Source organism: Chenopodium quinoa, unplaced genomic scaffold, assembly GCF_001683475.1.
Source record: "Chenopodium quinoa cultivar QQ74 unplaced genomic scaffold, ASM168347v1, whole genome shotgun sequence".
NCBI classification, from domain to species: domain Eukaryota; kingdom Viridiplantae; phylum Streptophyta; class Magnoliopsida; order Caryophyllales; family Amaranthaceae; genus Chenopodium; species Chenopodium quinoa.
The window spans coordinates 1,573,493-1,588,713 of NW_018742684.1; the positions used below are offsets into that span (position 1 = coordinate 1,573,493).

General features: G+C 31.5%; 2 protein-coding genes across 4 annotated transcripts; one reads left to right on the forward strand and one right to left on the reverse strand.

The window, feature by feature from the left end:
- Positions 1-6,363: 6,363 nt before the first annotated feature.
- LOC110722691 (protein FAR1-RELATED SEQUENCE 11-like) lies at positions 6,364-10,162 on the reverse strand. Of its 3 annotated transcripts, none has more exons than XM_021901973.1 (3): positions 8,302-10,162; positions 6,787-7,546; positions 6,364-6,689 (listed from the first exon to the last, which is right to left on the reverse strand). In XM_021901973.1, the coding sequence occupies exons 1-2, from the start codon at positions 9,208-9,210 to the stop codon at positions 6,824-6,826; spliced, it is 1,632 nt and encodes a 543-aa protein (XP_021757665.1). In that variant the 5' UTR covers positions 9,211-10,162; the 3' UTR covers positions 6,364-6,689; positions 6,787-6,823. The 3 variants fall into 3 exon arrangements, with proteins under 3 accessions (XP_021757665.1, XP_021757666.1, XP_021757667.1); XM_021901975.1 differs by lacking the exon at positions 6,364-6,689 and adding an exon at positions 7,656-8,068 and having other exon boundaries at positions 7,455-7,546; XM_021901974.1 differs by lacking the exon at positions 6,364-6,689 and having other exon boundaries at positions 7,453-8,068.
- A 93-nt stretch (positions 10,163-10,255) lies between these two features.
- Positions 10,256-11,219, forward strand: LOC110722693. The gene has a single exon (XM_021901976.1). The coding sequence runs from the start codon at positions 10,379-10,381 to the stop codon at positions 10,685-10,687; it is 309 nt and encodes a 102-aa protein (XP_021757668.1). The 5' UTR covers positions 10,256-10,378; the 3' UTR covers positions 10,688-11,219.
- Positions 11,220-15,221: the final 4,002 nt, after the last annotated feature.

The following is a 15,221-nucleotide window of genomic DNA, read 5'->3' on the forward strand; positions in this document are numbered from 1 at the left end:
TCTTTATCTACAGACAGTGACAAAGTCTGTTTGGTTTCATGACCTACCTTCGTCTTCATTTGTTGATGTCTTTTAATTTGAGCTGGTTATTGTGTCAGTTCCTCAGTGTAATTTGGTTATATGCAGTTGTGCAGCTCTTCTTTGCTTGCACTCCCTTCTACCTGCTTCTGTATATTATTTTGAGGTGCTTTGGTTCCATACTTGAGGCTTCTGTTGGATGTAGCTCTTGTGAGCTTATACTTGCATGGCAAATATGTTAGCCATCTAATTTTACTGACTGAAATTGGACTGGACACTATAGTTTGTAGAATTTCATATCCTTCAGTTGATCAACTGCGTCTAATTAAGCTCCATATAGTTCACCAAGATTATGTTTTATTCACTTACCAAAAAAATAAAAGGTTCAATATTTCTTCATACTATTCTTTGATAATTTTTCTGTCCCATGTAGGGTACAAATAATGTCATAATTTGGTCGATTTCATGGAAAGATATCTACTTGGGTTACCAAGTTAAACTAGCATTATTGTCAATTGCTTCTGATTAGGGGCTAAGTAGCCTTGTTTTTTAATTTAAAAAAAAAGTGTGATGGGCCACTAACTAGTTTTAAATAGTATTAATATTAAACTGTTATACTAGTATTTTTTTCTACTTTGGAGGTTTTGCTAGTTGCTATATGGTTAAGAGAGTTGGGCAACATAGCATCTAAGATTCACGAGCTTTGTTAGTGCCCGGTTTTAAGCTAGGCAGCATGTATGTTATTGAAAGAAGCAAGTGATTGGGTTGGGAAGTAGGAATTACGTATCTACTTGGTTTTTGGTGGCATTGAATGCTATTAGTGTGATGTTCATTGGTCAGGAGGGTTTTATAGGCCGCAAAGGATTTAGGAGTATTTTACGAGTTAACTAAGCTATGTATGAGACTGTCTCACAACAACTTACACCATATTATATTGACATTATAGATTTTAGGGAAATTCTCAATAGTCGCCCTCTATTTTTGCTTATTTTCAATGATAGCAAATATTTATTTCGATTATCTTTGGTAGCCATATACTTTTATAAATTTTCAACCGTAGCCTTATTAAGCCTAAATCCGTTAAATAGCCGTTAACTTTAACCACGGTTAACCCTTATCTCTATTTAACCATTTTCTTTCTCATTCCCTTATCTTTGATGGCTGCCAGGCGCCTGCTAGGCTACCACCATGCACTAACCCCAAAACCCTCCACCATCAACCTTCCACCGCAAAAAACCACCCCCTCTCTATCCCCTCCACCGCAACCTCTCCCGAAATCGGCCATCGCCAACCCCAAACCCCACTCAAAATACCCTCCACCCACAAAAACTACAACCCACCAAAACCTCACCCACGAAAAATCCCCCCACAAAACTAGTTGGCCACCCACCAAAACCCCACCCAAGAAATCCCCAACCCACAAAAACACCATCCGCCAAAACCCCACCCACGAAAAATACTCCCTTTCCCACGAAACCGATCACCCATCAAGACCCCACCCAAGAATCAATTATTTCTAGTGCTTGAATTAGGGTGTGGCTTTGATGTTCAATTATCCAATAATGGTGCTAAAACTGCTAATCCATAAGGAGGAGAGAGAATCAAGAACCCTAATTTTTTTTTTGAAGAGGAAAGAGGGGAATGAAAATGGAGGGGGATTGCTCTGACTAAACTACAAGCACTATGTATTTTTATTTTTTTATTATTTTTTTTTTGAAAAAGTTAACCTTAGTTTCTTAGTCATGTTAGATTTAACGGAATTTTAACGAAAAAATATCATTAAGGTTACGGTTGAAAATTTATAAAAGTATATGGCTACCAAAGATAATCAAAATAAAAATTGGCTACCATTGAAAATAAGCAAAAATAGAGGGCTACCATTGATAATTTCCCTAGATTTTAAGGTCTTAGAGATAGACAATTTTTTATGGCAGTTTTGTTGTTTAGAGGTGAATTTTTTAAAAAAATTTAGTGTGAAAAATGGTCTCACTCAAGACTCCCATGACTAAAAAAAAACCTTTCTTATAAGCTTATACCCTTTCAAGTTGTGAATTTAAGGGGTATGCAATATTCATCCTTTATTCCTTTATAATAATTAAAATTATAGGATTTCCTATCCAGGGGAGCATTGCAGTATTTGTCCAACTAGTTAATTCATGAGCTGTTAATTACATCATACAATTTTGAAGTTATTGATTTATTAAAAAATAAAAATAAAAAGTAATATCATGTTTAAAATTGGATAAGATGGTAAGTAATTAGGCTATGCAAGAAATAATTATAGTGTTTAAAACCATGTTTGAGATTGAACTAAGAAGATTTTGAATTATTAAACATCAGGGGTAATATCAGCTACAGAGTACGTGTTTGTTCAAATAATGGTGTTTGTACTTTTTTTTTTTTTTTTTTTTTTTTTTTTTGAAGGGATAATGGTGTTTGTACTTTGTATTGTTTGGAATGCTACTTCTTATTTCTTCATCATCTACATTTTGTTTTGGAGAACGAGAGAATTTGATTTTTTTTTTTTTTTTGGTTGATTTTTGAAAATAAAAAAAAACATCTTTATTTCTTATTTCTTCATCATCTACCTTTTCCTAAAATTGTATAAATCTTTATTTCTTTGTTGATTTTTGAAAATGAGTGAAAAGGTTGTATGGAAGAGAAGGTTAATTGGTTGAAAATTTTCTATGTTGGTGCCAACTGCCATGTGATAACTACTATGGAGGTTTATAACGAAGCTGTGGGACATTCCAAAGATTTGTTTTTCTACCATTCAAATCTTTATTATGCTTGACAACTATTTTGCCAAATTTCTTCAACTTTTTAACAAAATACACCATAGTAGAAGGTTGAAGATTTAGCTTCAAAGTTGAAGGTTAAAGCCGACAAAACCCGAATCTTATGGTTTGATTAGCTAAATCCTCAGGTTTATTGTTAATTAATTTAACTTACCATCACAATTACCTAGCAAATCTACGAAAGCTATCAAGTGATTTCATGAATCATGGTTTGTTAGCACTTTTCCTCTTGGAAAGAAAGCTTTTTGTAGATGAATTATTTTCCAAAACGGTCAAAAAAGAGAGAGACATAAAATTTTGTTGAAATATTAGTCTTTTCCTACTACCTAAACATAGATTGGCTTGTCTCATAAATTCATTAATTGGGTATTCCGCCGATTTGTGAAAGTGATGTGTTCTTGTCACCAGATTTATTACAACAGTAGAGAAGTTGGGCAATTTCTCTTTGACGGTGTGTTTCTCCAACTCTACTTGTATGTCTCACAATTCACAACCCTGCCTTTGATAGTTAGTTAGGGCGGAGTTGAATTCTTTCTAGTTTGAAAACTAATTGGTTTATATTATTTTACAGTTTGTGTTTAATAAGTCGGGTTCTTTTGAACTTATTTTTCAGTGTTTACGTACTGAAATATTCGTTCAGTTTCAATTTAACTTTATAATCATTTTAGTTCACTTCAGTTTATTAATTTTAAACCTAACATGGCCTTAAACTTTTAGTGCATGTTGATTATATAGTAAGTCAATATTAGTAATGATTTATTATTGATCTTAAAGGTTGATTTTTATTATTGCTCTTGATGTCATACCATCTATTTGCATCAACTTTTCAGGGTAGATTATTTGCTCTTTAAGCAAGTAACTGAATAAGTCAGATAGTGTTATTAACTTATTACTATTTTTTTTTTGCTATTAATACAGAGATTATGCATGGAATTTAACAACAATTATAAATATGATATTTCAGATTGACCCGAGTTCGAGCCTTATAAATCCCTGAAAATAACCAAATAATTGGCTGCCTATTTGCCTTGTGAACGATGAACGTCATGCATGGTCATGATCACGTCGAATTAGGGATAAGTTCGTTAAATAATACAATGTTCATATAAATAAATTCAATAATTCATCATTTAATTATTGTCGGTGCATGTTCATAATTGTCATTACTCGTAATTATACTAATAATAGGACAACGTATTACATTTTGTTTTAGAGCGTTGAAGCCTTGCTTCATCTTCGTGACTATTAATTATAATGTGACATGATGAGACAATTATGTATTAATTTTATTTAATTTATATCCACATATAAAGGATGCCGAAATTTCTGGATTCTAATCTCTCTCTACAGTAGGTGATTTCTTCATTTATTTAGGGTTATATAATTCGATTTTTAGTCATCTAAATATTAATTTTTAAGAGATTAGGGGCTTGTTCTGTTTCGTTGAAATTTAGTTCAGTTCAGTTCAGTTCAGTTCAGTTCAGCTCAGTTCAGTTCAGTTCAGCTCAATTCAGTTCAGTTCAGTTCAATTCAGCTCAGCTCTTAATTTATGTCTAATGATATTGCTAATGATATAAAGCTAAATTTCATTCTTTTAAGCTCTTATTCAACGACAACAACAACAAAAATAATAATAATAATAATAATAATAATAACAATAATAATAATAACAATAATATTAATAATAATAATACTAATAATAATAATAATAATCAATAAATAATAATAATTATTATCAATAATTAATAATAATAATAATAATAACAATAATAATAATATTGATACAATTCATTGTTCAAATGGTTCTATTGTTTGTTTGGGGCACTGCCGAACTAGTGACTGCAGGAGGAAGGAGAAAGTGTTTTTCTTTCTCTTTATTTGGGCTTAGAGCATCGTGGGTTAGGGTGTGTTGTTGGTTTTTTTTTTATTTTATTTTATTTTATATATATATATATTATTTTATTAAAAATTTGTTTAAATGGGTTAGATACATGTAAGTGTTTTGTGTTCTTTTGTCCTAATACTAGTTTATTTTTGAATTAAATAGTATATGTGTTTAAAATGTTTAGAGGTTTCAAGTTTTTAATATATTTTCCATACATTTTATAATATATTTTCCATACATTTTATAATTATAATTATATAGTATATTTTTCGTAAATATTTTAATATGTACATTTGTATATACACATATGTATAGTAATAAATATCAATAAATAATCAAAGATCACTAATCCGTAGTTAAAAATCACTAATTAATAAGTTCAGTTCAGTTCAGCTCGCTTCAGTTCAGTTCAGTTCAGTTCAGCTCGGTTCAGTTCAGTTCAGTTCAGCTGAGTTCAGTCAATCGGAACAGCCCGTGATTATTTTTAGTCATCTAAATATTAATTTTTAAGAGATTAGGTGTGAATTATTTGGATCTTACAAAGCTCGTGATTATTTTGTCCAATTAATGAACTTGCACACGAGTAACTTTAATCTAAACATGAACTCGACGCGCTTAAACTGAGCTAAGTTTATGGATTTTATGCTTGTCTGGTTTAAGAGCCGAAACATTTTAATTGATTAAGCGTTGGATTATAGGTACACCCGTGTATATTAAAGACAAAATCCTTTAGATTCTATACTAGTTAGAGTCTTCTTAAGAAGGATTAATTGTATTCCTTAATCGTGTTATTCTGCGCGTAACAAATGCCAAAACACAAACCAACAGTGATAAGAATGTGATTCTTTTGCCTTTTAACTTGAAATGACACGGATGCTAGCTGTTATTTAACTGAATATAAAACAATTTATACTGTTAGATGTCATGTCTTATGATTGTTAATTTGTATGATTGAAAGATTTTTCCAACTCTTTCTAATGTACTCGTAGTATCTCTGTTTTACCGACGTTGCAAGATGTTAATTTATTGTTAACTCTGGTTTATATACTGTTTTGTTTAGCTTGATACCCAGTAAATTACGTGTATGTGTGAGCTGTCTTTTCTTTTTTTTTTTTCATAGTAATTATCATGTTTTGTATTACTTTGTATACTTCCTACTCTATATGTCTTAATTCACTTGTCTCATAACAATATGTCTTAATTCACTTGTCTCATAATAATATGCACCGGATAAAAAAGAGACGATACAAGTAAATTGAGATATGGAGCAATTATATTTGAAACGGAGGAAGTAAATAGGATTATGGAGCAATTATATTTGAAACGGAGGAAGTAAATGTAAATATATATGGTAAATAGAGGATAAACATCTCTTTTGCATTATTATACGGAGTAGATATTAATATCAAAAAATATTTTATAACTATCTTGAACATTGTAGAAATGCTAAGGTTAATTATACTTAACGCTATAACGGCGTAGAATATCATAATTTCATTAGTACAATTGTATAATCTTTAGGTTAATTTTAAATATTAGAGTGAAATTTTTATTTCAATCAGAAGTTAATTAAGTGAAATTATGAACGCATTTTGTCGAAATTATTTGTCCCATACCTAGCCATTTCATAGATTTAATGTTTGTTTTCTTATTCCAATGGAATTTAACATTATTATTGAATTAAAAAAAATAATCATTTAATGTAGTGTTGTTGATAGAATAAATTGTCATGACACTACATTTAATAATGCATTGAAACTAAGTATTTTTGGAAGACAGTAAAAAACCACTAACATAATATTGTAAAACTGATTATAAACTCCACATAATTTGTTTTCCACTTTCTTAAAAAAAAACATTTCTGGTTTAATCTACCGGTTACAACCGTCCAAAAAAAAATATAAAAAACAAAGTTCCGTCTTCATGACACATCTTGATGTCCAAAATTTTTGTAGACGTCTTTTGTCATAATTTTTCAATGAGACCACCTGTCAAAGTACAAAAGAGAAATCTCTACATTATAAAAGAAGAATAATAGGTAAAAAACAATCTGAAAATTTTTAAAAGTAAAGAAATATGGCATACCTAAAACTTCAAAGTAAAAATAGGATTTAATCCTAAATCAGCTGCCATCTTCTTTTGTTTTTTTTTGTGTTGCAGAAGAAGTACCTTCATTCGTATCATTCAAAGAAAATATATTTTCCTTATTAGGACAGGTTGGTTTAGTATGACCGGGTTGCTTGCATATAGAACAACATTTAGTTTTCTTCTTTCCGGACTCTTTTCCACCCCTCTCACGCTTCTTTGGTGGACGTCCCTTTGTTTTGGATTTAGGGGGACACAGTACATCATCTCCACCGACTCCAATGTCATTGTGTACAGTTTCGGATTCTTCCTCCAATATCATGGCTTCACTTATTATTTCTTGATTTTCAACTGTAGGTTGCAACCTATCACAATGCCATCGTAGAGGTAGGTAGGAGGAAGGGATCTTGAAACAATCATTATGCAACAACACTCGAAATATATGACGACAAATTATACCCCAAAATTCGAAATTTTTGCAACTGCATGACATTGTTATTCCATCCAAAAAAACTCTACGATTTATACCCTTTTCCCCTTCATAATATCTTACGGTACATACATTACCTTCTATTTGGATTATAGAATATTGACTTGCTTTTATTAATTCATCTTGAAACTTTTTGAAAGCAAATGAAGTGAAGACTTCAAAAGCCTGACCTTCCAATGGTGACTTTGTTTTCATGCTAATGGGTCTGAGAGTAGCAACCATATTGCTATGTGATTGTCCTTGGCAAATTTCTTGAACAGCAAGAGCTACCTAAAAATGACAAGTTGTAACATGAACATTAGAAATAGTTAAAATAGTATTGAAATATAATTTAAAGAAGAAGAATATGAACTTGTTTCACAAAGTCTGTCAAAGATACATGAGAGGAAACAAATCTCTTAATAAAAGCGTTTATGCTCCTGATCTTCCGGTGGTTATCATGCCTCCAAAAAAATAATCTCTGAGATAAGCCGGGGCCCAAAAATATCTTACATTATACAAGCCTTGAACATGTTTATTCTCTTGCAAATTATACTTCGCAATCATCAAAGTCCAACTACGCTCAAATTCTTCCGTGATAGTCATCTTATAAAGATTGTAAAAATCAGCACACCATTTTTGATAATTCTCTCGTAAAAGTGTTGCAAACCAACAACTGAATTTCGATGTGATATGCCATATACAATAACTATGTTTTGTGGTTGGCATTTCATTTTCAATTGCTTTAGACATCCAAGGATCTTGATCAGTGATGATAGTCTTTGGGGCACTCTTCATTATACGAACAAAAGTCTATTTTACACATGATAAAAATATAATTGAAGTCAAATAAGTAATACTATTTGTCAATATGAACTACAGAGTATAAGATAGACATTGGCAAAATAATACATAGATAGACATTATTATCTTTAAGCAATTATACATGCAAATAATATATACAGATAAATCCAAGTTATTATACCAGCTTAACAATAATAATTAAGATTGTAAGCTAATTAAAACTACATGTATTAAGTTCATACCTTCATTAACCATGAAAAAGTAGAAGTTGTTTCATTGCGGAGGAGTGCACACCCAAATAAAATAGTCCTTCCATGATTGTCCACTCCAACAAAAATTCCACAAGGCATGTCATATGCATTAACTTTGTAAGTGGTGTCAAACACGACTACATCACCATATTTTTGATACCAATCAAAACTTTCAGCCGAACACCAAAATATGTTTTCTAACCTCCTTTCTCCATCAACTGTATAAGCATATTGAAACTTATTATTTTCCTCATTGGTAGATTTCATATACTCTAAAAGACTCTTGGAATCATTAGCTCCAAGCAACCTCTTAACTCGACCAAACAAATTGCGAACATCTTTCTGAATAAATGGTAGTTCACCATGTCCAACATTTTTTTCTAGCTCCAAGACTCGTATTATCTGTCTAGCTGATAGTCCTGCCTCTTTTAATAACAAAATTTTCTTCTCATCTTCACCACTAATGTTCCTGTTTGACGGGAGAAAACGCATCGCTTCGGGTGGCAACATTACATGATTGTGTTGCTTGGAATACTTAGTGACATGCCATTCTTCTGGAAATATATCAAAGCATTTTTTCAATGTAATTCGCATATGAGCTTTGCAATCACATTTTGATGATTCCTTATTTCTTTGAGGTTTAGAAAAATCAACTACCTTCAAAGGTTTTTTCCCTCCGCAATGACAGTAAAAATCACGTCTGATAGTCCTACCATGCCTAGTGTCCGAACGATCTTTACGAACAACAAAACCATGTTGTTTAGCATACTTGTTATAAAAGACGTATGCCTCTTCTTGACTCTCAAAGGTTTGGCCAATAAAAGGTTCATCATCATTATTTTCCTCTTCAATCAAAGGTTCATTCAAATCAACATCAAGCATTGTAAATTCTATAAACATGAAAATAAGTAGTCTTTTATTAAAAAAAAAGCTTATTGCATATTAATTAGAAAAATCTCAAACAAAAGCTATAGAATCTTCTTAAAAATCATCACAATAGCATACATAGTATATAGGAAAGTATATATTACTACCCAAAATTTTACACTACTACCCAAATCGATAAACCTTATAAAATTCGTCAAAAAAATTAGGGCAAATTTCATGTTATCACATGGGTATTATTCAATATGGCAGAAGTTAATTCAATGTGTATTTTCATTAAAATTCAACTCTCAAATCAATCACCTCTCATCCAAACCTCATCATATGGGTTTCATTGAATTGAGATTATGCAGAAACAAATTCAAACAAATTCTATAACCTTGAGTTATACAATTATGCAAAAGAAGATTAAAAAAAATAAAAAAAATTAGACTTTTGGCAAAAGTAATACCTTGAATTGAAGGGGAAACACGAGCAGTTGTCGAAACACCATAGATAAAATGTTATGCGGTATTGTTTTGTACATAATATAGCTGTTCTGGGAAGCTAAACTGAGGCAGGATGATTGAGTTTTTTTTTATTGGGAACATGTATTTTCACTTGTAATTATTAGTATTGTTGTGAATAGCATTTATTATGTAATTGGGTAAATCAATTGATCAGTTATATTAAGTATTTTCTAGAAACTATAAGAGAATCAAATATGTAATTAATGCTTATATATAGCCCTTAGGGCTATATATAGCATTTGCCTTTAAAGAAAGAGAAGTATTATTAAAACACAATCAAAGCAACCAAATAAAATTGGAATTTGCAACCAACAACAGTCTCCCTTAAAACCAGAGTAGTGTAGTGTCTACGAAAGGTCAAAAATAAAAAAAGGAAGTTGAAGTTTGATTAATTTATAGTGAAGTAGGGCCATTAACAATGTGGGGGTTAGACATTGTCACTTGTCATCAGCGCAAAAAGACAATCTACTCACATGTCAATCATCCCATTTTTCTACGTACATTAATCAACTTTCTTAAGTACTATTTGTATTTTAATGGACACTCACTTCTAAACCCCTTTTATATAAATAAACCACATTTCTTACATTACTTTAGCAAATCCTTCTTTTTCCTCCCTAATTAAAAACCCAACAAAAAATATTTTGATCCCAAATCATAAAATTACATAAATTATGGGAAATTGTATGGAAACTTGCAAGGAAGAAAATAAAGAGATTGAAATGAGTGGAAAAGAAGGAGAATTTGTGAAAGATGTTGTGAGTAATAAAAATGGGTTAAGAGTAAAGATGGTGTTGACTAAAGAAGAGTTACAATGGTTAATGATGCAGCTGAGTAACAGAGAAATTGGAGTTAAAAGGATTGAAGATGTGTTTGGTGAGATTGAGAAGGGTAGAAAGAAAGGTGTTTCATCTGCTCATTCTTGGAAACCTTCTCTTGATAGTATTACTGAAATCCCTGAAGTTCTTGAGATGAGTAGATGATACTTTGTAGTTTTGTTTTTCCGGGTAGGGAGCTTTTAAGGATTGACGGGATTTGATCTCAAGTGTTAAGGGCACGGTCTCTCACCGATTAAATTAGTTGGCTCCATGTAATTGTGGACTTATCGTCCATGTAGATGATAGACTTGCTTGTCATTTGAGGTTTGCTCTTCTTTTTTTTCTTGGGTAGATTTGAGGTAATAGGATTATTTTTGGTCCTTTGCCTTAATTGTGTAGTTATGGTGTGGATCACTTAGATGTATATATTTTTTGAGATAGATTGAAGTGTTTCTTTACATTAAAAGTACCAATCTTCCATGTATTCCCTTCTCTTTTTTTTTTTCTTCAATTTAAATCTGTTGTTTACAGTATCAAATATACTACCTTCGTTACAGGTTATGTGCAACGATTAAATTTTTTTTTTCTCTAATTTATGTCAATTTGTTGTACATAGCCTGTAACGGAGGTATTAAGATAATTTAGCTTAGGGGTATCTTAACATCATGCATAATTCTTAATTATTTTCTGTGGACTACATACTACAGAGTAACAGGGGTTCCTTTCTAAAGAGGAAGAAAAAAAAAAAGAAATAAATAACTTTTTAGTGTTGTCCATTTCTAGCTGATTGATTGAATTGATTGCCATGTGAATCCCTATAGTAAAAGCGCTAATTACGCTCTCAATTAAAGTCTCAACTTGGCATAATATTACTAGTACTACCTTCGTTTTATATCATTTACAACAGTTAGACATTATGTCTCTCAACTTTACGTCAAATCGTTATACCTCTCAACTTTACGTCAAATCGTTGCAAATAATATGAAATGAACGGAGATAGTATTATGTAGTACGAAGTAGAAGTATTTGTTAACATAAAAAAAACATAATAATTAAAAAAAAAAAAAAAAGTTATGTCGAATTTGACCATCAACAACTATTGTGACTTATTGACGTATCAGATAATTATTAATACGTCTTGAATATGTTGGACTTAATCTAGGTGTATGACGCTCACTAGTCGAAACTTAATTAAAATTGACGGGGATGTTTACATGAATGTCAAATTGTCAATGCGTTATAGGTTGATCATGTAGTTTAATTTGATACAAGTCATACATAAAACCTTACTGGCCCTGGCCTTCCAATCATAATGTTGTAAGGTAATAGCCTTTTTAAATTACTAAACATTAATTATTACCATCGTCACATCTAATTACTATACCAATACGTCGTCACATCTAATTACTATACCAATACGAGGTCTATATATCAACGAGACCTTGTTATTCAGTATCATCATATGTACACCATACTCTGTCTAATTTATTTAGTATTTAGTTATTTTGGTAGAGTTGATAATCACCAAATAGAAATAGCGAAAAGGTTGCCTACCAAGTAGAATTTATTATGTGACGACGTCCACATACAATGATACAAGCAAAACGAAACAAACACAGGAAATGAAGAAACAATTAACTGAAGTGTAATTGACAGCTTATTGAATTGTACTGTATTTGTTTTTATTACAGCTGTTTGCACTGTTAATTTGGTTGCTCTTAACTCTTTAAGTAGTTCACAACTTCACATTATAAAGGTGATCAAAAAATTTGGATGATTGACCATTATTTATGGCCTTAAGTTCTGGTTTGAACTAAGTGAAGCCGACTTATAGGAAGGATGGCAAAGTAATATTTGTGTTTCAATGTGTAGGAACGTGTTTCAAAACTTTCAATATTTGTTGGGCTTGTTCTTTACAAAAAAAAAAAAAAAAATGTTGGGCTTGTTGTGTCTTATATTTAGAAACCGTTGGATATTTTCTAATACATGATGGGGCGATGGGCAGATTAGGAAAGGGGGTTTATATAAATAGACATCCAGGATTAAGTCATTAGAATGTGTATCCACTAGAAGACGCATAATTACGAAGGGGTTCGATCATGGAATCAGATACACTTCCATAATTAAATTAAGATTTACCGATTAATTTGAAATGGAGATTAAAGTATATAATAGGAATTAATCCTAACATTTCGAAAACCTGCTTCAGATCAATGTAGATCAGAGTTCGCGTTCTTCACGATAAGCCCAAAAACATGGTTCAATAATGTAGATCTGACAGTAGGTGTTCTGCTATACCAACAGTACAGCCGTTGCAGCATAACCACAAGCAACAATATAATAGTTCTATAACGTAACACAACTTCTAAAATTGGACATTATAAGTCTGCAACACTATTTGCAAATTAAAGTCCAAAAAGATTAGTAACAGAATTGAAGCCAATGCGGTCCAAGAAATGCATGCCTCGACATTAGAGTGAAGAAAAATTGAACAAGTGAATATGTGTCTCACTGTCTCAAACCCTGAGTATTATAATTCCTCTGTATCCGGGAGAAACATCTATTGATTTTCATGAAGAAAAACACCACCTGTCATACTCATAGTCTGTTACAACTGGTAGTCTGCCCTTTTCCTTTGTGCAAATATATCGATCAGGATCAAGTTTGCTTAATGTAAATTATTGATGGACATACTAGGCATCCCACATAAATTACGCAGTATTTGTATTTTTGATTTTTTTATTATGTTTTTTGACGGCTTTTTTGTTGTTGTTGAAGGAGTATTAGTTTCTCATTTAACATATTAATTGCGGAGTTGTATAATCCGTACAACATATGTATAATCCGTACAACATATACTAGTATATTTTTTTAATCACAAGTTCTCTCGAATTACCTGCAATACGTATATAAGTGTCATGAACCTATTTTATTTTATTTTATAATTTCTCTCAAAATTTCAATTAATTTGGAATAGAATTCGCATGGACCTAGCCAAGTAATTCTACGTTAAATTAAATAGTTGTTCAAACTTCAAACCAGTAATTTTGCAAATCCAAGCAATCAAATTCACCAATCACCACAATAGGCTAAATAGTTGAATTTCTGAATCATGGTCTAAATTCTTTTAGATAAATTACAAGTATGAAAAATGACAAGTATATACTTTCCTATAAGAAGTGAAGAATTCCTCTAAATTGATCTGATTCACTACCCAAAACCTAGGCCTTTTAATTTCTTTGAAAAAAAATGAGCAAATAAGTGGATGTCAACTAACGTACTTGGTTAACCTTAAGGGTTAACGCCTTGAGATCAAATCTCATCTACATATATCACTGCCTTCGTAACTCCCTATAAACAAAGAAAAAAGAAGGGGCCGGGAATTGAACAATAATTAAAAAAAAAAAAAAAACTACTCATACGTTCTTCTTATAGTATTCCTCTTCGTCTTCTTCTTCCTCTTCCTCTTCTTCAGCAATAGTAGTAAGCTCCAAATCATTAGACACCCGAATAGTACCGGGAACGATATTAATCCGTTGAGCAGGAAGCTTCATAAGCTCATTAACCACATCTTTAAAATCCAAAGCTCCTTCTCCTTTACATTTTGACAACATCTTTGCTGCTTCTTCTTTTGTTAACAAAACTTTTACTCTAATATTATTTTGGCTTTTGTTACTTACCTGTTTTACTCCTTTGATGTTCTTCCCTTGATCATCACAATCATCCTTGACTCGAGACGATGATAAGAGAGGCTCCCTCAACTCCGAGGACATTTCCAGATACTCATCATCTTCGCGGTAATAGCCAACAATTTTAGGGCTTCTTTGAAGCCTCCTTGGTGGAGTTCTGTCTTTTGTTTTCGTAATAGTTTCAAGTAATTTGTCTAATGCAAACATGGTAAGCATTTTTAAGGAGAAGTAGTGTATGTAAGTTTTCTCTACTTCTCTTTTCTTCTTGGTTTTTAAGGGTTTTTTTTTAGTGTGTTTGTTAATGTGCTTTGGTAGTTGAAGACTTAAGGTAATGTTTATGGATGAAATTATTTAATTATGGATGTTGGGAGATTAGCTAGATCTATATATATAATAAGAGGCAGAGAATAAAAATGGGGTTAATCTTAGAAAGTCTTGCACTAAATAGTTAAAGTGGGGGTACCTTTGAAGATTCAAATTTGCATGTCTTTTCATTTGTGTCATTTTCTTAACAAGTGGCCCTTCTTCATTTCCATGCAAATGACTGCTTAAATGGGGTAGAAAATGCTACTTTGGCAAATAACTAAATAAGTCTTGTTCTCTCAAACCTTCTTAAGTGGGGTAGAATATATGCTACTTTGGCAAATAACTAAATAAGTCTTGTTCTCTCAATCTATATTACCTTAATATTATGAGAACTAGCTTGTTGCATGGGAATTTTAAGATTCAATGACGGCTACTATATGCCTAAGAATTCAATTCACAATTATAACTTGTGGAAACAAGTTTCAACGATGACCAAATTCAGATAAATAGAACACACTAAAATTTTACGTGTGAGACAACAGGTAACTGTACATAATGTTTAAAACAACGAAGGTTTAAATTTATCCAATGTTGTTTAATAAAGTTAAAAATGGCTCATCATGCTAATGTTTATTTAACTATGTGGTGTAAGTGTTATGGATGAATAAAGTTAAAAATGGTGTATCGTGGTTAGGGGTGGCAAT